The 23,779-nt window shown below is 47.5% G+C and overlaps 1 protein-coding gene across 2 annotated transcripts in view; it reads right to left on the bottom strand.

Moving 5' to 3' along the window:
• Nucleotides 1-23,779, bottom strand: part of LOC135911130 (RAB11-binding protein RELCH homolog) — a 210,901-nt gene that overhangs the window by 42,663 nt on the left and 144,459 nt on the right. For both annotated transcript variants that reach the window (XR_010567225.1, XM_065443265.1), the window contains exon 22: nucleotides 22,521-22,668. Coding sequence is in view for 1 of the 2 variants with exons in the window: in XM_065443265.1 (XP_065299337.1) it covers nucleotides 22,521-22,668 (148 nt within the window). In the remaining variant the exon portion in view is untranslated. The remainder of the gene's footprint in view (nucleotides 1-22,520; nucleotides 22,669-23,779) is intronic.

Raw genomic sequence — 23,779 nt, 5'->3', positions numbered from 1 at the left:
TTGGTGCAAGACACAAGTAGGCCTACTAGCCCCGCCGGGCCGCGATGGCGGAAACGCGCATGGAAGATGAAGACGCTACCGGATTAGAAGAGAATGAGGAAGATCTAGGTTGGCAAATTGTGACAAGCCGAAAATTTCGCTCCACCACAAGGATTGCTGGCAATGGGAAAACATCGCCGCAGAGCCAGCAAGAGCAAGGCAACAGCAGCAAGAACAAGGGACCTACAACCACTATGTTCAAAAACCGGATTGTCAAGGCATCAAGTATACCCCAATTGCCCGAGGAGCACAGCAAAATCATCATCCGCCCACGAGGAGGTCTCAACTTGAGCAAAGTGAGCACCACAGCGATAGGCGTGGCGATTATTGAAGCATCGGGCCTGACTCCGCAACAAACCCGAGAGGATGCTGTTTGCCCTAACTTCACACAAAACATCGTCATGGTTAGTACACCAGATCCCAGTCATGCTGCCAGGTATGTGCGAATCAGGTCAATCATTATAGTGGAAACCGAATACGAAGCGAACGCCTACGAGACAGCTCCGCATACCATGTGTAAAGGAGTGATTCGGAGAGTTGACCTCAAAGACAATCAGGCCACGATAACCAAGAACATTGTGCATGACTTTAACCCACTGGCATTGGCAGCCAAACGTATTAAATCCACAGGCTTGGTCATTGTTCTGTTTGATGGGCTCAAGGTACCCAATTATGTCAGATACGGGTCGACCCTTGCAAAGTGCTACCTGTATAGGAAGCAGTTTGATGTCTGCTATGCTTGTGGAAAGATTGGACATAGATCAGATGTATGTCCAACACCAGACGTGGTACAGTGCAGAGGATGTGGAATTCAAAACCCGGAGGACAATCACATGTGTATGCCTAACTGCAAATTCTGTGGAGGGGACCACCCAACTGGGGACAAGACTTGCCGACAGCGGTACCAAATTCCATACGTGGTACGAATTCGAAAAACGCAACAGATCTGCATCGGGGGCGACATCAGCACAGCTGCAATGGAATGCCCAAACGGGCACCAGGGGGCGCACATGCTCAAGGAACCCCACACGGTCAAGACGCCGCTCGCCGTCGAAGGGCAGAAGCTGCTCCAGATCACGTGAAGTGCAGGTGCGCTTCGAAGGAGGACAGACGCCTGGCGACAAGACGACATCTGGAACAACCTGGGCCGACAAAGTGAAAGGCACTGTGAGTGCTGCGGAGAGTGGTGCGGGGCGGCTGGTCGGAGATAATGATGCCAGGGTTGAACAGCTAATTAAAGAAGTAACGTATCTGAGAAAGGCAAATGAAGAACTTACTAAGCAGCTTGTAGAACTTCGCAAGAACTCGCAGACTAGCTCCACAAAAGTAGCAATAGCCAAACCGGTGAATAATGACAACAGCCAGGATGAAGAAAACACACCAGCTCCAAAGAAGCGGGCGATAAGCCCAGTAGAAACGACAGTGTGCCCTGCTTTGGAAGAGATCAAGGAGGCGATTAAACAACTTAGAGATGCCATAGATAAAACTACCTTCAAAGTTGAAAAGTTATGGAAATGGAGACTGACGGCTGAAAAGAGGCTTACCAAAGTAGAAGCACAAGGCGAGGACGACGAATACCTACCCTCAGAAGCAGAAAGCGTCAGATCGCTCCCTGGCGCGTCGAGGGGTTCTACGAAGCGTACTCTAGCGGGTAGCAGTAAGGCGGGTTCTATAAGCAATGGCTAGCAGGGGAGCTTTACCGTGTGGCAATGGAATTGCCGAGGATTTTATCACAAAAAAGCACCTCTCATGCAGTTAATAAAAACCTCTCCAGACAAACCGAAAATAATTATGTGGCAGGAAACCTTGGCGGATGAGATAAGCCTATCCGGATACAAAGCGACATTCAGGGGCAAAGAGCCGGGTAGGGGGCTAGCCACGCTCGTAGATAAGAAAATACCTTACATAGAACATGATTTGCACCTTGGACTAAACAAATTAGAATACTTACTTGTAGAAATAATTTTGAAAAGGAATAGAAGCAAACCGCAAAGCCTCTTTTGTCTTAATGTTTATAGCAGCCTGTTAGATATGGAGCTGTTTCCTGCGATTACTTCGAGTTCCCCAAACCACATCGGATTGCAGCACAGCTAATTGAGGAATGCAGAAGCAGGAAAGCGCATTCCAGAGAAGCGGCCGAGCAAACAAGTTTAAGGCAACAAGTTCACGTGCCAACAAGTTCGTGCGTCGCCGGGATTAGAAGGGGGCCTCGTACAATGGAGCTCAATCGTCCCCCTTCGGCTTTGAAGAAGGCATTTGCTACCGCTGCGGAGCCGAGCCACCGGGGGCAGGTGGGCCCTTGTGCAATGGAGCATGAGCGCCCCCCCTCCTTCTCCACCCTAGAAGAAGTGGATTGCCACTCTGCGAGGCAAGACCGCAGAGAGCCGCCAGGTGTGCCACCGCGACACGGGCGCCTACCATTGGCTGAAAGTGGCGTCATCGGAGCGGACTCTCCCATTGGTCAAACATGACGTGACTTACAGTGCTCGAAGGGTTTATAAGAAGACTTCCAGAGAGACCTGAGCATTCTGGGACATGCCCTGATTCCCTGATTCACCTCTCTCGAACTTCTTGCCGCGGGCCGCAGCGTCCGAGTTGCTGCCGGCCCGTAATGTCTGTACGACTGTTACTTGACACTCACCTCTCTGTACATAATGTAGAATAAATCCCTCCCAAGTTTGGTCTTCATCCCGGAGCCCGTACTACAACCCCTACATCTGGTTGGCAGCGGTAGGATCGCCTCCGAATGCATCAGCTGGTGGCAGCGCTACAGATAAACCTTCGTCGAGAGAGACCCTAAGGAACCGGGAAGAGCGAAGAAGAGTGAGCCTTCGTCGAAAGAGGTCCGAAGAAACTGGGAGTAGCGAAGAAGGAGCGAGCCTTCGACCCAGAGAGTCCGGAGGAACCGGGAACAGCGGACGAATGAACCGGATGGCAGGGTGCTGCAACCGTAAGTGAGCGCGTGGTTTTTTTTCCTTATGATTCGCCAGACTCAAAGGTTGTGTGTTCAATTTTGATAGTTCTGGGAATCGGGAGTTTGTTGCATTGTGTGTTTGCACAAATTAATAAGGAAAACAGTTTTAACCACCGGTCGGGGCAGCTGCCATGGATCTTAGAAGGTTGACGAGGTTAGACTTGTTGTTGGTGTGCGACGATTTGGGAGTTGAGGCGGACGAACGGATGAAGACGCCAGCTATCATAACGGCGATTAATGATGTGATGTTCCGGCGAAGAAGAAGAAGACAGAAGAGACAAGAACAGGAGGAAGAGAAAGAAGGGATCAAGATGGACACCTGTAAATAAATGAGTGTATTTTAACTCGTACTTTATATTTGGCGCAGCCGACCATGTGGCTTGAAGTGACGTTGGCAAGAAGAACAGATGGGCAGACGACCGTGAAGACCTACCAGCTTGACGGCGAAGATCCAGTGCTTCTTCAGGAATCAGCGACTTCATCGGAACTGCTTCACTTCATCGCCGAGAAGAGTCAACTGAACGAAGCGGCCCTCGTTGAGAAAGGTGTGGTAAGAATCGATGCTTCTATGTCTAAATTTGAGGTTATGTTTCCGGGACATTCAAGGATAGATTCCAAGAACGAGACTGAGCACACGCATAACGCCTTGTTGCAAGCGCTGTTTCAGCAGCAGACCACGCAGTATGAGCAACAGCGACTGATTTTCGAAGCAGTTAGCGACTCACTAAGAGCACAGAAACCACATCAAGAAGAGTTCAAGCCCGATAGTTTCGATGGGGTGTCTAATGCCGCCAACTTGTGGCTCAGATTTTATGAATATGCATGTGAGCAAAACCACTGGACGTCATTGGACGACAAAGTGTGTAACATGCGTCGTTTTTTATTTGGCAATGCCAGAAAATGGTGGGACATGCGAATCGCAAGTCAATGCCGTGATTCATGGCAGAAGTGGAAAGATAGTTTTCTTTCTGCTTTTGAGCGAAATCCGGTTGACAGATGGGACGACGCATTAGCTTTCAGACACAGAGAAGGGACAGTCATGGATTATTTTTTCGAGAAGAGACGTTTACTCTACATTGCCGACCCTAATCTACCGGACTCTGCAATCCTTCCCCTGATAATTCAAGGCATGACTAACGAATCACAAAGAGAGGTTTGTGTACACCGTCCAACCTCCACGGATGACTTACTTGCTTGCCTCAAGTATGTGTGCAGTGATTTTCTGATTCACAGTCCCATCCAAAGGCATAGTACTCTACCACTGAGCATTGACGCACATGGCGAAACGGTAGAATATTTTATTACCGAGTCCGACCAATGTGACACGATGGAAAATGTATACCTTCTGAAGTCAAATCTCCTATTTGTTAAAATGATGGTAAATGGAAAAAGTCTTGACTTCCTGGTTGATACTGGAGCATCTGTAAGCCTGGTAAATCAGGAAATCATCCAACCGAGCAAGGTGTATGAAGGAAGAATAGTTAGTGTTCAAAGCTATGATGGAAAAACTAGAAGGTTGCAACACTGGGCAGAAGTAGAGGTTGAATTTGGTGGACATCACCTAAAAGTAGATGCCCTTGTCATGCAGGGTGTTGATTTCCTGTTTCTTTTATCTCGGCCTGATATGAAGCGATTGAAGATGAATATTTCTTGGAGAGACGAAGTGACTATTGACGGATCATTTAAGCCTAACTTGCGTGGAATTGAAAATTCACATCGAAGAGTTAGAAATGCTGATGAGATACTGACAAATTTTGCCGAACTTATTTGTGTTGAGACGTACCCGCCAGCAGCAGATGTCTTCGAGGTACCGTTTAAGCTTCGTGATGTCACAGTAGTGCGTAAAAAGCCGTACAGTCTTTCCCTCGAGAAAAAGACCTGGCTAAAGGCCGAACTGCAGCAAATGCTAAATGCCGGTATTATAAGGCCATCAACATCCACTTTCGCGTCACCAGTCACCATAGTACCGAAAGACGATGGCTCCTTTCGCCTTTGCACAGATTACCGGCAGATCAACGGCCAGACTGATTTGTTTCCTTTTCCCATGCCCCGAATAGACGAGATCATCAATGAAACTGGTGGATCAAATGTTTTCTCTCGGATCGACCTCTGTAAAGGATACTGGCAGGTGCCACTACAAGAAGATTACAAGCAGTACACTGCTTTTGTAACACCTTTCGATGTGTACGAGTACAACCGCTTACCATTCGGTTGGAAGAATTCTGGAGCTTGGTTTCAGAAAATGATGAATGGCATTCTTGATGAGTTCCTGGGAAAGTTTTGTAACGTATACATTGACGACATCATCATATACTCACGTACAAGAGAAGAACATGAAGAACACCTCTCGTGCGTGTTAGAAGCCCTCAGCAAGTCAAAGTTAAAGATTAACAAGAACAAGAGTGAATTTTTTCAGACAAATGTTGTCTTTCTAGGAAGAGTTTTTGACGGTAAGACTAAAACAACCAAACAGGAGTCTATACAAAGGATGAAGAAGCTCGTCAAGCCATATGACCTACACTCACTCCGTGTTTTCCTCGGACTCGCCGGTCATTTTCGTGCGTTCATTAAGGATTACGCTGCAAAGACAAGATGCCTCACCAAGCTGACGCAAAAGGATGTGCCATTTATCTGGAGTGAAGAGTGCGAGAAAGCGTACGAGTACCTTGTTGAAGCTATATCGTCGGATCCTGTGCTTGTGCTACCTGACTTCAACAAGCCTTTTGAGCTGTGTACGGACGCTTCACAATATGGTACAGGGGCCGTTCTATATCAACGAGACTCAAAGGAACAGCAAGGACGCCAGCTCAAGGTGATTGGCTATTATTCTTCTACGTTCTCAAAAGCTCAAGAACATTATACGACCACAGAAAAAGAGGCTCTGGCTGTTGTGATGGCACTCCGGTATTTCAGAAGCTACATAGAGGGTCGTCATTTCCGGCTTTTCACTGACAACCGAGCGTTAACCTACCTCTTGGGATTAACCCAGCCCAAGGGCAGAGTGGCGCGTTGGATCAGTGAAATACAACAGTTCACTTTCGATGTAAGCCATCGACCTGGGGATAAGCTTCCTGACGCAGATGCTCTTTCCAGGCTTCACATCACAGAAGTGAGAACATCTGATCATGAACATGTTTGCAGCTTGTGGGAAGGCACCGAAGACCTGACTTGCAATAATGGCAAATTTTGTGTGCCAGGAACTTTGGTGAAAAAGGTTTTGAAGCTGTACCATGACAGCCCAGAGTCAGGAGGGCATGATGGATTCTGGAAAACTTATTGGAAGATAAAAAGTCGATTCATCTGGAAAAATATGAAGGAAGATATCAAGAACTACGTGCAAACATGTCACCAGTGCCAAATTAACAAGGCCAAGTATCGTCCAAGAGGGAATCAAATGGTCATCGCTAATCATTCCCAAGTCCCATTTGAAGTAATTCATCTAGATTTTGCCGAACTAAAAAAGCGAGGAGAGGGAGTCAGTAAGACTCAGGCATTCCTTGTCGCAATAGATGAATGCACACGCATGGCAGCTGCAAAGCCAGGAAAGGAAGACGCCAATTCTGTTTTGACGTTACTGGAGCGGAATATGTTCAAGAACACCAAGGTAGTGGTCTCTGACAATGGGCCAGCTTTCCGCAGTAAGAAGCTTCAAGAATGGGCCCGTGATAGAGGAATTGCCCTGAGATTTGCCACACCCTACCATCCAGAAGGAAACGGCCTAGCTGAGAGGCTCATTCGGGATTTGAAAACGTTCATCGCAATTTACCATGATTTCCATGGAGGATGGAAGTGTGCCTTAGAAGCAGCAGTCAGGCACCACAATTATTCTCATACCATGGGATTAGGATGCACGCCTAACTTTGCTGCATCAGGCGAAGCAACTTGGCTACCGGCAGACTACGACCTTGGAATCGTTGGGAAAGTAGATCTGCAGGAAAGGCGCAAGACGGAAGAGGAGCTTGCACGCTACAGATCAACAATGAAGAGGCACTTCGATCTGCGACATAGCCCAAAGATGCCTGTAATAGAGCCTGGAGATACAGTTTTAGTCCGGAGGAGTTTAGATGGACCGAAGTCCAAATTTTCTGGGCCCTACACAGTGATAAAGACCGTCAAGCAACAAGGAATCTTGAAATCGCTACACTATTTGGGACCGGAAGGAAAAACTGAAATAGCAACAGTGGGAAATATCATACCCTATCATCCCAGGAGGGATGAAAACCGAAGTCCGGGAGGATGTGATGTTCCGGCGAAGAAGAAGAAGACAGAAGAGACAAGAACAGGAGGAAGAGAAAGAAGGGATCAAGATGGACACCTGTAAATAAATGAGTGTATTTTAACTCGTACTTTATAAATGATAGTGGCAATGATGATGAAAGCATTAAGCTTGCTTGGGAGGTGATACAGGAGCCACGGCAGCGTGAGCGACGTGTACGTTTGCGAGAGCGTCGTGAACTTAGGAGTAAGCGTCAGCGTGAAGAACGCGAGAATGAACGGAAGCATGAGCTTCAAGAACTTACTCTTAGGTGTGAGCGTCACGGACGTGAGAATGAACGCGAACGTGAGCGAAAGGAAAAATATGAGAGAGAGAAGGCAGCACTGATCAAAGAGATACAGTATTGTGATCAGTTATTGGCACAGAGACAACGGCTGTCTGAGAATTCTGTAGGAAGTACAGAGCGAAAGAATGAGGCAGCATCGAGCGGATTTTCGCCAGAAGCCGACGAAAAGAGTAGTGCCTGTGAGATTAGCTGCAGAGTCATAAGTGAAGGGAAAGGGCTAGCTGCTAACGATGCCTTAGTGGCAACAGAGGCCGTTAAAGGCCGTAGTGAGAGCGACGAGGTGCTGTGCCAACAGATGACTGTAGAGACAGCTAGGCCAGCTGCGAACAAATTGGCACAGTTACCGCGTGTGTGCGTCGCTGGTAATGTTAGCGAGGTTGCTAGCGAAGGAAAGGGTACTGTTGACGCGACAGACGCGAGCACCCATGTCAGGTCAGATCTGTGTGCAGAAGTGAAGTGCGAACTGAGCGATGCAGTTGAGAGTAGTTCTCGGGATGGCGAGCTCCGTAGTCCACGAGAGAACAACTGCATTGTTCAGGGATCGGTGCGGCTCTCCGCCAGTCTAGATAGCCTAGAGAGGGATGGTTTAGTTATTAATCATTCAGACTGTGCGCGTGAGACAGCGATCGATACCGACGGGCTGTGTGCCGATGCACAGCGTGCGCTGGGCAATGTAGTAGAGGGCAGTTCGCAAGAGTGCGAGTTGTCTTACTCGAGTAAAGCCTGCTGCATTGTGCCAGAGTCGGTTGAGCTGTCCGCCAGTCGAGGCAAAGTGAGAGGAGATTTAAATGTAAATCACTCAGACTGTGCGGGTAAGAGGCCGATCCGGGCCGACGAAACGTGTACCGGCCAGCACGAGGCACGAGAAGGCGACATGAAGGAGAGTGCTGAGAGAAAGCGCCGTAAAAGGAAGCGTGGTAAAGACAGAAAAACGGTAACTTATGTAGCGCCGCCAAAGATGGCCAGAAACCCAAAAGGGCAGGGCGCGAGGAAAAAGGTGCGGTCGTCAAGGACGATGTTGACGCATCCAGAATGGTCGAGCCACCGGTCAAAGGGGGACCGCGAAGAATGTTCTGCACGGACGCGGACAAAGGGCACGAGGCTGTTAAACTCCTCGTCGTTCCGTAGTTCTTTTCATAGCTCAGCGTGCAGTTCGAAGAAACGCAAGGTGGCAGGACGAGACCAGGTGGGGAGTCGCGACGCGGTCAATCGAGTTTGTGTTGAAAGCGGGGCGCGAGGACGCAAATTAGCAGGAGACCATAACGTCTTGGGGGAGCTGATAGTTAGTCAGCCCTTTTGTTGTTCCCCGGCAGCCAGAGTAGCTTTCAGACCACGCCCACCTCGAGTTAACCTCAAAGTATGAGTCAGACGTAAGCGTTTGGAAAGGGAGGCCAAGAGCTTCCGTAGAAGTAAAGTGTGTTGTTTTTTTATTTTTGAGCATCGGAAAGTTTTCGCGAATTGAGACTAGAATTTCTTTCAATGTGTAAGGTTTGAGCTTTGTTTGTGTTTTCGTTTGAGAAGCTCCGTGATTTGAAAGATGAGGTTTATGTAAACATGTAGTCTCGCGAGATGCTCATTAATAAGTAGATAGGTTTTTTTTTGTGTGTGTCAGTAACCTGAGGGTCAAGGTTACTGTTGAGAGGCCTATCGTAACGCGCGTGTGTTTTATTTAACCTTCTTTCTTTTTAAGTGTTGAATTTTCTAAGGTTAAGCGCGTAGATTTTCAGTGAGTGCATGATTTGCACGGAGAAGCATTCTTAGTTCCATTAGCGCATGTCCTGTGTGGACGGAAGGAAGCAGATTTATGAGTGGGTTGCTCGTGTGTGTATAGGGCAGCCGTATTCTGACTTCTCTGATAAGTACGCGTGGAACGAGTTATTAAAAGACGCATTATTTTAAGAGTTCTGCGGAGTGTGTAAGTCCCGCAAGTTTAATTGTTCGTTTATCTCACGTGTCCTGTAGGACTTTCAGGGAAGAAACGTGAGTAAGCGTGAATGAAAAGTTTGCCTACCACGCAAGTACGCGTTTTGTTTAATGACCACAAGGCTAGTGCGCTTGTGATTACGTACTTGTGAGGTTGACCAGATTGTTCAGTGGCACCATTACGTGCGATAAGTACGCCACTGCGATAGATTGGAAACATGCTGTTCATGTAGTTAGGCCACTTAAGTTATGGTCGGCTGTTTTCATTTGTTGTTTGCATCGTCAACGACCCTTTTGTTTTGCAACAACAATAGTGCTCTGGTCTTGTCGGCATTCGAGGAGAAATGGATGGCTGTTTGGAAAGGTGGTTACAACTGTTTTGTCAAAATTGGGGAACTAAATGATCAGGGTTGATTTTGACTCAGTAATAGCCTGGCGAGTCAGGGGTGAAGAGCCTGCGCTTACACGTGGGGCAGCGCTGTGTTGTTTTGTTTGTTTGACGTCTGTTCTCCAGGGCCAAGGATCCCGAAGTTCGTCAAACGAGGCTCGACCCCAGTACCCTGCAGCTTCTTTCAGCGTTCCTCATGGCCAGCGAATTGAGTTCACCGGCCATTCAGAACTACCGGGGCGAGGACGAGCTGTTAGATATGGAGCTGTTTCCTGCGATTACTTCGAGTTCCCCAAACCACATCGGATTGCAGCACAGCTAATTGAGGAATGCAGAAGCAGGAAAGCGCATTCCAGAGAAGCGGCCGAGCAAACAAGTTTAAGGCAACAAGTTCACGTGCCAACAAGTTCGTGCGTCGCCGGGATTAGAAGGGGGCCTCGTACAATGGAGCTCAATCGTCCCCCTTCGGCTTTGAAGAAGGCATTTGCTACCGCTGCGGAGCCGAGCCACCGGGGGCAGGTGGGCCCTTGTGCAATGGAGCATGAGCGCCCCCCCTCCTTCTCCACCCTAGAAGAAGTGGATTGCCACTCTGCGAGGCAAGACCGCAGAGAGCCGCCAGGTGTGCCACCGCGACACGGGCGCCTACCATTGGCTGAAAGTGGCGTCATCGGAGCGGACTCTCCCATTGGTCAAACATGACGTGACTTACAGTGCTCGAAGGGTTTATAAGAAGACTTCCAGAGAGACCTGAGCATTCTGGGACATGCCCTGATTCCCTGATTCACCTCTCTCGAACTTCTTGCCGCGGGCCGCAGCGTCCGAGTTGCTGCCGGCCCGTAATGTCTGTACGACTGTTACTTGACACTCACCTCTCTGTACATAATGTAGAATAAATCCTCCCAAGTTTGGGCTTCCATCCCGGAGTCCGTCCCCCAACCCCTACAAGCCCTAGCGACATGAAACAGAGTTTCAGGGCACTTCTTAATAAAACTATGGCTGTTACTAAGCACGCTCCACTCATTATTGGAGGGGATTTCAACGCCCCACATCAAACCTGGGGATATCGCTGGAATACTAAGAAAGGGGATGGACTCTGGCACCTAGCTACAGATTTTAATCTCTCCCTCATCACAGACCCAGATTATCCCACTAGGTGCGGTACATCTACATGCAGGGACTCCAACCCAGACCTTACTTTTGTATCAAATTTAGCGAACGCTGGCTGGAATAACTCCAATATTGACCTAGGTAGTGATCATTACATATTACAAATACTATTGGAAACACCAAGTAATGAGATAAAGCACTTTAACTACATTGACTGGGATCTTTTTCGGAAAGCAAGGAAAAGCAGAGCTGAGACAGAGGCAGGACAAAAGAAAACACTCCAAACTTGGACCACTCAGCTCAGGGAAGATGTAAAGGCGGCAACGAAGGATATTACCACAGAGGAGGATATCGAAATCATGGACAGTAGGCTGGCGCACTTGATTGAAGCCAAACAATCTATGTTAAATAGATGGAAAACGCAACGGCTGAACAGGAGACTCGGGAAGCGCATAGCATTGTTGAATAGGGAGATTGAAGAACACTCCAGAAATTTACAGAAACAACAATGGGATGAGCTTTGTAATTCCATAGATGGTCGAATCAGACGTGGTGGAAATTGGAACTTACTTAGGCATTTGCTTCATGAAAACGACACGAAATCTAATAGGAGAACAGCAGTAGCACAACTCGTCCATCAGGACACAGAGTCAGGACACAACGGAGGAGGCCATTCTGGATCGGCTCGCAGCTAGGTATTTACCACTTAAGGATAGTAATGAGAGTACAGACCTGCCTGAATATACAGGGGAAGACTGTGAGCCGATGGAACAAGACTTCACAGAAAGCGAAGTTCGCGCAGCCCTGTACGACCTCAACAGTAGATCTGCTGCCGGTCCAGATGGCATTTCCAATAGGCTGTTGAAAAATTTGGACGATGATTCTATAAAATATTTAACAGAGTATTTCAACGAACTCTGGAAAAATGGTGATTATCCGAAGGAATGGAGAATTGCTAACACAATTCTTATTCCCAAACCAGGCAAGCAACTCAATCTAGATAACCTAAGACCCATATCGTTAACATCATGTCTGGGCAAAACCATGGAGCATGTCATACTCAATAGACTGACTAAGTATGTAGAAAACAGAAATATTCTTCCGCATAACCTGATCGGTTTACATCCTGGACTTTCGACTCAAGATGCACTGCTTTTAATCAAACATCACCTTATTCTTGCTAGCCCGCTACATACGAGAGCTCTTCTAGGCCTAGATGTAGAGAAGGCCTTTGATCGCATCAAGCACAGGGCCATATTGGATATCCTCTCGGAGATGGGATTCGGTAAGCGATTGCACAATATAGTCAAAGCCTTTCTCGGTGGCTGTTCTGCTTATCTCAGGTTAGGCAAACTTCAATCGACAACCCTGGAACTTGGGAATTGTGAGACACTACAAGGGTCTGTCCTATCTCCCATGTTATTTGATTTGGCAATGTCAAGAGTGGCTCGAGGTCTCGCGCAGATTGAGGGTATCCACTTTGCTATATATGCAGATGATGTAACAATCTGGAGTGCCAAAAGTAATATGGGACAAACAGAGACCAAACTACAGGAAAGCATTTATGTAGTGGAAACAACACTTGAGGGTATGGGACTGAACTGCTCTGCTAAAAAATCAGAACTATTGGTATTACGGAGCAGTAAGCGTGGGCGCAAGCCGTACAGATATATCCCAGAGGAAGAACCCCGCATTGACATATACACCAAGAATGGAGAAACAATCAGGCAGGTGGAGACTATTAGAGTGCTAGGACTTCTCCTGCAAGCAAATGGATTTAATTGCAGGATGATAGAACACATCTCTAACAAGTCAGAAGAAGTCATTAGGTTTCTGCATAGAATTACCAACAGGCATAAGGGGCTAGGAGAAGACAGTGCCATAAGATTGGTACATGCATTCGCCTTCTGCCACTTCTCGTACGTGGCTGGCATGCTACTATGGACACAGGCTGATAAGAACAAGCTAAACGCTTTAATCAGACGACTTATAAAGACTGCACTAGGACTTCCCATCAGCACAGCCAATGATAGCTTATTGCGCCTAGGGCTGCATAACACACTAGAGGAGATAGCTGAGGCTAAACAGGTGGCCCATCAGGAGAGACTAATGGGGACACGAGCTGGGAGGGCACTACTTGAAGAAATTGGTGTAGAAATTAACAACCACACCAACGAAGGAGAATTATTAACACAATTGCAAGCGGGAATACGAGAAACATTAAAGACGACCCTGTTCCCTAGAAACATGCACCCGACACATAACCTCGAGAGACGGAAGGCAAGGGCGAAGGCACTCTTTCAAGACATAGATCAACATAAGCAGCAGGCGGTGTTCGTTGACGCTGCCTGGGTTCAAAATAAGGATGCCTATACCTCTGTTGTTGTAGACACTCAAGGTAACATACGTGTAGTATAGTGTCGCCCCCTGTCAGATCTATGTGCCATCGCATATGTATGTTTTGTAGTTGTTGAGCTAGATGGCGCACCCCCCTTCTGTCATGTGACGAACATTGGACCAATTGGGAGGTGTCATCTGGCGTGTGAACCCTTTATTAGGAATAAACGGCCGAGGATGGCCGAGTCTTCGTTCCGGTTTTCAACGGGAGCAGTTCGCTCCGCGTCTCCTTTACTGCGCCGGCGTTAGCCGGGCGTTCGCTGGTCGGGGCCTCCCGCTTGCCTGCCGCTGCCGACACAACATCTTTTGGCGACGAGGATGGGATTCCCGCAACGGTTCCGACCGAAGCCCCGGGAAACCAACGAGCTTCGTGAGTGAAGCGTCCCTTCCGTGTCTGCACGGCCGGCAAACGCCGCCGACGCACTTGGCGTCGCGAGGCTTCCGAGCCTAGGCCTACTCTCCCCCTTGCTCTTCCTTGCCTATTCCTGCGGCGAGCTCCGGCTTGCCTCCTGCACGCTACCCGGCATGGCATTTACGGCGAACCTTCCCGTTTTTCTTGAAGTGCCCGGCCCTCCGTTAATTCCCTGGTACCGCTGGAAAAAAATTTTTCAGGCCCACCTCGAAGCGGCCGGCGGCGGCGACTGGACGGACGCACGGCGAGCGTCTGCGCTCGTCAGCGCTCTCGGGCGTGAGGGACAACGGAAGCACTTCGCAGCCGAGGAGCAGGAAGCAGCAAGGCAGTTAACCAGCGCAGCGTCAGCTTCAAGCGAAGCAGCAAGGCAGTCGACCGGCGCAGCGTCAACGACAAGTGATGCGGTCCCGCCAGCGTCAGAGTTTCCGAGACTCTTGCAGCGGCTTGACCGGCTGTTCGCCGCGTCAACAAATGTCCTGGCGGAACGGCATGAGTTCACCAGCTGAAAGCAGCTCGAGGGAGAAGGCTTCCTGGAATTCGTGACCGCATTGAAGGAGAAGGCGGTACAGTGCAACTTCGGCACAAGCTATGACGAGCGCGTCCGAGACCAAATCATACACGGGATAGCGAACGCCAGCGTTCGCGAAAAGTTGCTGGCCCATGGCGAAACCTTGTCCCTGGACAAGGCAGAAGAGATCGGACGCTCGTTAGAAGCCCTACATCGAGCGAACCGCGCGTTCGACTCGGAGAAAATACAGAGAATCGAGGCAGCTCAACTTGGCGCTCCGTCGACGAGCCAAGATGGCCGACTTCTTCCGGGGAGCCGCCAAGATGGCCGACGCAGTCCGGGAGGCCATGAAGATGGCCGACTTTTTCCGAGGAGCCGCCAAGATGGCCGACGTCTTCCAAGAGGCCGCCCAGATTATCAACATCTTCCGCGAGGCTCCTCCGGGACCCGCAATGAAGCACAGGATGCAAAGGACCCTAATTTCGACCGCAGTACATGCGACCGGTGTGGCAGCACGAGGCATATTGCCACATACAGGAACTGTCCCGCAAGGAACCGGCGGTGCAACGCCTGCCACACGTTGGGCCATTTTGCATCCGTATGCCGAAAAACCCGTACTGTTCAGCACAACTCTTCCGCAGAGACGCTGTCTTCAACTTCCGCAGGACAGCCGTCCGCGTCTGTCTTGACGGTGAGCACGTTGGAAGCTAAAAGGGATTTACAAGTCCCGGTCGTGGTTAACGACGTCGCCATGCGGCTGCTCGTGGACACAGGAGCGTCAGTCTCATTGATGACTGCTGAGGATTTTGGGAAGCACTTTGGTCGACAGCACAGACTGTCAAAAACAGCAGTGGACTTGAGGAATTTCTCCAGGCAACGCATCGACATTCAAGGCCTTTTCCAAGCCACTGTCCAGTTTCTTCAAAGGTCGTGCTCAGTCACGTTCCATGTAACGTCTACAGGAACATCACTGCTGGGTCTTGACGCCATCCAGCGCTTGGGGATACAAATCGACGGTACGTCGCTGACATGCTGCCTGGCTACGCTTCCTCCTGTACAGAGCCCCACAGGTGTGCCTCCGGGTTTTGATCACCTCTTCAGTGGCGAGTTGGGACTCGTCAAAAACTTCGTGCACCGCATACATCGACGGCAAGGTATGAAACCAGTGTCATCAAAGTTGCGCAGACTACCCCTGGCTCTCCGTGACCAGGTGACAAATGAACTGCGACGTCTCGAGGACTGCGACGTCATCGAGCGCGTCGAGGCTTCTGAATGGGTGTCTCCACTCGTCGTGGTGCGCAAAAAGGATGGAGCCATCCGGCTCTGTGTTGACCTACGGGAACCGAATAAGGCAATTGTCATTGATGGGTATCCTTTGCCGCACGTAGAAGAGTTATTGCAAATGTTTCATGGTGCCACATATTTTTCTAAGCTGGATCTAGCATCTGCTTACCACCAGCTGCTACTGGAAGAAAGTAGTAGAGATCTCACTACATTCATAACTCATGAAGGCTTATTCAGGTTCAAGCGCGTCTGTTTTGGCTTGGCATCTGCGCCAGCAGTGTTTCAGAAAATGATGTCACAAATCTTGCAGAGTTGTAAGAATGTTGTCTGTTACCTTGATGACATTTTGGTATGGGGTCGGACAAAACCTGAGCATGATGCTAACTTAAGAGAAGTCTTGCTTTGCATTTCAAACAGTGGTATGAAACTGAATGAAAAATGTGTCTTCTCTGTGAGAGAACTGACTTTTCTGGGCCATAAAATTTCAGCTGAAGGCATTTCGCCTACAGAGAGCAAGGTAAAAGCAATCCTGAATGCGCCTGCTCCTACAGATATTAAGTCATTGCAATCCTTCTTAGGATTAGCTGGTTACTATGCCAAGTTCATTGATCATTATGCAGAACTTGTAGAACCGCTTCGCCTCATGCTCAGGCAAGGGCAAAATTTTGCTTGGTCTGATGATGCACAACGTAGCTTCAATCAGTTGAAAGCTCGTCTTACATGTTCCCCTGTCATTAAGATTTTCAACCCTGAATTGCCTGTGGTAGTCACAACTGATGCATCTGATGTTGGTGTTGGTGCTGTGTTACAGCAACCGTATGGTTCTAAGCTAGAAACTGTAGCTTTTGCATCTAGGACATTGTCTGTAGCTGAACGAAAGTATTCTGTAGGAGAGCGTGAAGCGCTAGCATGTCTGTTTGCATGTGAAAAATGGCATGTGTACCTCTGGGGTAGACGGTTCACTCTTCGAACTGACCATCAAGCAGTAGTTGCATTACTGTCCGCTGGCGACTCAGGTCGTCGACCTCTTCGCATTTCAAGATGGTCAGCCAGGCTCCTGTATTACAACTTTCAGATTGAATATTGCAAAGGATCAGAAAACCTAGTCGCTGATGCCTTGTCTAGACTTCCAATAAAGGATTCGCAGAATGTAGTTCAGGAGGAAGAAATAGTATCCTTGGTCACATCAGTCGTTGACAAGGAAACAGTGCAACTTGCAACTAGTACAGATGAGACGCTTCAGAAGGTCAGTAAATGCCTAGCAGAGGGTTGGCCCTCTAAGAAAAACATAGACAATGCTTTAATAGCTTACTTTCATGTGAATGAAGAATTGTCGTTTGTAGATGGATTACTCATGCGTGGTGATCATGTGGTAATACCCAGTGTCCTCATACCTACATTTCTACAGCTGGCACATGAAAATCATCAGGGCATAGTACGTACTAAGCAGCTTCTTCGTGAACGCTATTGGTGGCCCCAGATGGATAGTACTGTTGAACAGTATGTAAAGCATTGTCATGTATGTAAGCTGGCAGACAAGTCTGCAAAGCCTCATGTAGCTCCATTGCAACCAGTTGAATGGCCAAACGGGCCTTGGCAGAAATTGGGAATGGACATCATTGGCCCATTAAACACGTCCTACCCTAGGTATCTAGTCACCCTTGTTGACTACTACTCAAAGTGGCCAGAAGTACTTGGTACTAATTCCATCTCCACAGATGATGTCATTAAGCTTCTGGACTGGGCTTTCAGCCGTGAAGGGTTGCCAGACTCTATAGTTACAGACAATGGTCCACAGTTTGTTTCAAAACAATTCCAAGATTACCTAAAGGAAAAAGGAATCGCTCATTTTTTCTCCTCCAACAATTATCCTCAGGGTAATGGTCAAATAGAAAGGTTCAACCGAGTCATTAAGGAACACCTGCAGGTAGCCAGGCTTGAAGGTCGAGATGCTTCGAAAAGCATTTCAGAATTCTTGGGTTCTTATAGGATTACACCACATGCTACAACGGGTTTCTCCCCAGCTTTCCTACTTCATGGTCGTCAACCTCGTTCAAAGATCAATATTAGCAACTTCAGGTTGCGTAAGCACATAACGGTTCAGGACAGTTCTCTTCCGCAAGTTCGCGAGAGAGTCTCGCAGAAACAGCGGCAAACTAAGCAGTATGTAGACAAACGTAGAGGTGCTCAGGCAACTCGTATCAAGGTGGGAGACACCGTCAAAGTAAAACTTGCCAAGAAAGGATTTTTTAAGTACAGTACGCCTCGTACAGTTAAGGCCCAGGTAGGACCATCCTCTTTTGTACTCAGTGATGGGAAGACGTGGAATGCGTCTAAGTTAACCACAGTAGTCGATAATTCAAACCCTAGTACATTGTCCACGACTGACAAAGATTTTTTGTACTCGTATGCAAACCTGGATAGTCATTCCGATGACTCGTCTGCTGTAACATCGTCCTTTCATAGGCATCGCTTAAGTAGTGCATCTGACTGTATCGCTTCCGAGTCTACACAGTCAGCAATAGTTTCAGATTCCGTGGGGGAATCGGTAGTATCCCAGGACTTGTTGGGACTTCGAGAGGAGCGTCCTGGGCAACCCTCTCCAGCTTCGAACGACAACCACATTCAACTTTCCAACCAGGGGGAGGGAAATAGTAGTGGGACGACTGGGTCTTTAAAGTCGACCGAAACGCGTCGCAACCCCCAAAGTTCTTCTGAGGTACGCACGCGTCCTCATCGTGTCAAAAAACGGCCTCCGCGGCTTGCAATTGTTTCCTGAATGTAGAGCATTTTGCCGTCTTCGAAATGCCACGGCTAGGGGCCTCGCTGTGACATTTAGGAGGCAGTTCACATTTTTCGTTAACACAGGTATAAAGTGTTCCTTGTTGCGGTGCAGTGAGTTTTGTGCCGTGTTCCTTGTTGAACTTTGTTTGAGTGACTGCCTGTGTTTTTAGTGCCCAAGACTGGTGCGCGTGTATGTGAACTTGGGCGGGGATGGATTGAATTTGTTGTGGACTTAAGTGCGTGCTTGTGTGCAACTGGTGCGCGTGTGTGAACATGGGGGGGAATGAACTGAAATCTTCTTTGGACTTAAGTGCGCGTCGTGTGTGCGCGTTTCACTGTATGTTACTTTGTTTCCAGGGGGGGATGATGTAGTATAGTGTCGCCCCCTGTCAGATCTATGTGCCATCGCATATGTATGTTTTGTAGTTGTTGAGCTAGATGGCGCACCCCCCTTCTGTCATGTGACGAACATTGGACCAATTGGGAGGTGTCATCTGGCGTGTGAACCCTTTATTAGGAATAAACGGCCGAGGATGGCCGAGTCTTCGTTCCGGTTTTCAACGGGAGCAGTTCGCTCCGCGTCTCCTTTACTGCGCCGGCGTTAGCCGGGCGTTCGCTGGTCGGGGCCTCCCGCTTGCCTGCCGCTGCCGACACAACAATACGGGATGCCATCACCGTCTATACCAAGGACCCAACAGTAGCAGAACAAGTAGCAATCGCCTTAGCCATCCGGGCTAATCGATGGACACATATTTACAGCAACTCTAGAACAGCCATACGCAACTTTACCAATGGGTATGTGACACGGATAGCAACAAAATTACTAGAGAAGGTCAACAGTGAGAGGATTGAAATTCGCTGGTTTCCTGCACATCTGGGGGTGGTGGACGGAGCTCGGAGAAACCTCAATGTGGTGGCAAATGAAGCAGCACGAGGACTTTCTAGCCGTGATCTTCAAGACCGAGCAACTTACACTTCACCCAGGGAACACAGGGATCGATTATTAACATATAAAGAAATCACGAAGCATTATTATTTAAGCAGAAGGGAATACCCATTGCCACATGGTAAGCTTTGCAGAGCCCAAGCGGTCACATTAAGTTTGCTACAGACAAGAACATACGGAAGTCTAGATTTTATTAACAGGATCTATTCGGAGAGGGAAACTAAAACCAAATGTAATAAGTGCAATGGCATCATTACTCTTGACCACATGCTTTGGCAGTGCCCCGCAGTCTTCACAGACTGTGACAAGGAACAAGAATGGTGGCGGCAAATGCTACACCATGAATCACTCTCTGACCAATTACGGGCAGTCCAAAAGGCCCGCGATGTGGCTGAAGGGCTCGGCCTGACAGTCCCAACGTGGGTGCGGCCTGCGTCAACGTAGGGTTGACCCTCAGGACCCAATAAAGTTCTCCATACCATACCATACCATGCTATTAGATTGTTTGTCTAAAGTCAGATGGCGCGAATCAAGCACGACCGGCTCGAGAAAGTTGCCAGGGAAACACCAGCTTGCATTGACCCCCCATGTTGACAGCCTGACTTGCCGCTGGTGACACAAATTTTTCATGTTTTGGCAAGTTATCGACCAGTTTTCATCGTCAAAAGTGCAACAAAGCTAGGGGCGGTGTTTTATTTTGATGCAGGCTGATTATGGCGAGCAGCGAGCAAATTGCTAGACCAGCTTCCCCAAAGTCGTCTTCCCGATTTGTTAACGTAGCTCCTCGCGCCAAACATGGCACTTAGACTCAGAGAGACACTTCTTTTGTGCTTTTCAGCACACTTCAGTGCCAAAAGTGCTCTTTAGAGCGGGAAAACTTTGCTCATCAAGTGCACCCCATGGAATGCTATGGCGCAAGTCTGCCTGCAGTCTTTTGGCCACTTTTCAGTATCCAAGAGACCGTGGTTTTCTGGCATCGCAAAGCGTCAGGAAAACTTTATGTGTGGATTCTATCACGGAAGACACCAGCGATGCAATTCTGGCCAAGATTAATTGTTCGTGTGCGCTGCACCATGGAATTTGACAGCTTCCGTTGGCCACTTCACTCTAACTTTGTGTGCTTTGAGTAATGTGGCTTAAAATGCATGCGTTTGGGCCGGGACCAGAAGAAATTTCGAATAAAGCGATATTTTGGGTAAAGCAATTTTATTATAGTGAGGGATTACTGTACTACGGTGCCTTTGCAGTAAAGGAGACCACAAATTTTAATAGTGCCCACCGTGCTGGCTTAGTGGCTATAATGCTGCGCTGCTAAGCGTGAGATTGCGGGATCAAATTCTGGCTACCAAAGCCACATTTAGATGGTGGCGGAATGCAAGAACTCCTGTGTGCCATGAATTGGATATACATTTAACAACCCCAAGTGGTAAAAATTACACTCTAAAAAAAGTTTACACCCTTTGGGTTGTATTTTGTCCCCGAACAATAATCATCATCTGTCTTGCCCACATTTCTTTTCTTTAAAGCTGCGAGCCCGGTACTTCCTAGTCATGAACGGCTTGCACGTTATCAGTTTGACACAGTATTCCCGACAGGAAAGTAGCAAGCACCGAGTTTTCAAGAGAGGAAATGCAAGCAAGTCAGCTGACGATTAATGTTTGGGGACAAGATAAGCCCTAAAGGGTGTAAACTTTTTTTAGAGTGTAGTCTTGTGTCCCTCACTACAGCCTGCCTCATAATCAAAATTAAAATTTTTTAGGTTTCAACAGAACATGGCTCATGCTTAACATTTTCAATGAATATGCACAACACATGAAGAATGCAATTATATTTGGCAATTATTGCTCTACGTGCTGACACGCAGAGCACACAAATGCAAAAACAAAGAGCCAGCCATGCTAACAGCATTTTTGTTGATTAGCTGATATGACATCAGCTGCATCTTTCTTATGTTTGTGTCTTTGAAGCAGTAATTGCTCACTCACCGTATAGCAGTTAAAGAGATCTCGACTTATAGACTCATGTGAGTGGTTTGTTTCAATAATCCAGACTATAAATAAAATAGGTGAACACAAGCAGATACAAAATTCAAAAGGCTGGCATAATTTCCACTGTTTGTGCTTAGCCTAGCAGATGCTCGTAGTTTATTGATAAAGTTCTCTAGGTGTGGGCAGATCTGTACGCTGGAGAGGAGGCCCCAGAATGTTTGCATGTGATATAGCATAGCCTTTTCATTTCCTTCAATGTTAAAGTGGCTAGGTAACAACTGCAGAGTATGTATTATTGAGCTATTTGTCATATATTGATGTAGTGTGTCGTGTATGGAGTTAGGCAGGTTTCCCATGAGGATAGCTTGACATGCTGCTTGACTAGGTTGTTTTAAGTGCATTGTGGTGGGCATGATTGCTTCTGTTATCAACAGAACTTGCATTGTTGATTGGGTTTTGGTAGGTCTGTGCAGGCTTTTATTGTACTGTCCTAGGGTGTTAATGTCACAGTGCTTTGCATTCCGCAGCCGATTTGGTTACATTAATAGAGGTTGTCATGGCCCCTGGGCTCACCACACCAGAAGAAGCACACAAACCTCAATCAAGAGAAATCACCATTAACATCAGACCGCCCTCTCTATCTCCTGCCATTTTTTGCAGCTACCTAAACATGCAGCAGCCCTGGACAAAGGGCCAGAGGCCAATTCATTATTTCTCTCCCTCTCTTCACAAAGCAAGCAATGCCACCCCCTGCATCAAACTTTTCTTAGCCGCATTCGTGTTGTGATCACTTACTCAGCACATGAAGTTTCTGTGGCAGGCGGGAAGACATAACATAGATCATGGCATACTGGCACGACCAGCAAGTGAAGGGAAAAAGTGATATTTTGGCATGCAGATGAGACAGAATGAAAAAATGCAGAAAATCAATGGTACACATCTTTTGCACTGCTATGTACTGACTCCAATGGCCATGATATGTACTTACACAGGGTAAGCGTATGCATGGCAGAGAGAATGCAGCAGTGAATGTGCTGTTGCACTTTTATAATCCCTTCAAGACACTCCAAAGAAGTGTTGCAACATTTTTTAAATAAGTTGTAAAATGCCATGAATATAAGGGGTCTCCCTTGAAAAACTTCTTTTTGCAAGAATTTCTCCAATGTGCTTTGTATCAGTGGAGATAGAAGGATTAGAAAAGTTCTCACCTTTCTCTGCAGCAGTCCAATTTGGCTTCAAAATCAGCAATCATGGCTGAAACTGCTGACTCATGGCAAGGTGCAACTTGCCTTGCATCTTCCAACAAACATCTTAAGCCTGGTAAGAATGCATCCGAGATTGCATGTTCTGAAATGTCTGGTACGTGTGATTAAGGTTATAAGGCAACAATTTCTGAGACGGACGGAAATTGCCTAATACTGTGTCAATTTAAGTGGATACAAATTTTATGCAATCGCAACAAACAGCAATGGTAATTCATTGTTTTGTAGTAGTGACTGAGCATGACTTTACAATCACTCCTTGACACAGTTCTGCGGAAAACTTTTTGCCAGCTTCAGTACTATTACACTTAACGTAATAATATAACTAAATGAGCATACAGAAGTTTTTGTGCACCTTGCACAGAATAATTACGCTATAGTCAGTCACAAAATAGCAGTTCAGCAACAAATGCACCTCAAAAGAAATATGCATACACATGCAAGCCATTCACCTTTTTTTTACTACTCCCTCTTATTCCTTCTTCTTGTGGCCCATATCCTTAGTTTCATTTTTGTCCAGCAATATGGCTGCACTAGGGAGTGTGTTCTATATTAGAGGTACAAAATATAACAGTGGCTAGCAATAAACTATGTAGAACATATAACAGTGGCTAGCAATATGAAGTGAAGAGGGAGAGCAGAGCAATAAAATACTGTGAAAGATGATGCAAATTCAAAACTGGAAATGAAAGGAACAATACAACAGCACAATAGTGCACAAGTCCACATGGGCATGAAAAAAAAAAAAAAGAATTGGGACTATTCCATTTTTGAACGAAACTATTAGACCACAGAAGCTGTGGCTGGTGAGCACTGCAGGGACAATGAAAGTAATCACAACAAGATGTGCAAGTAGCATGAGGTTGACAAGCGTGGTCACAGCATGCCTAGCTCGCTTTGACAGCGCTTCACCATCAGGCAGAGTGCTATCGTCGCTGCACAAGCTTCATTCAACATTTCCGCGCTGCCACAACATGTTGTGAGTGAACATCTGAAACAGCGCTCAAGTTGCTGCTTCCCAATGCCACATGTTGAAATTGATTAATGCATCGAAGGTTACTAGGTCATCATTGCATTGTAGCTTGTTCCCATGTGTATTGTGTAGTGCTGCTGGCTATTGTACATGTTTATAATGCTTGGGGATGCCTTATTGATTTATTTTGCTGTTTGTCATATACATAGTTTTATTCATATTCATTCATTTG

Source organism: Dermacentor albipictus, chromosome 1, assembly GCF_038994185.2.
Source record: "Dermacentor albipictus isolate Rhodes 1998 colony chromosome 1, USDA_Dalb.pri_finalv2, whole genome shotgun sequence".
Taxonomy (NCBI): domain Eukaryota; kingdom Metazoa; phylum Arthropoda; class Arachnida; order Ixodida; family Ixodidae; genus Dermacentor; species Dermacentor albipictus.
Note: the sequence above shows the minus strand (reverse complement) of the source record. Positions and strands in the feature narration are given on the sequence as shown.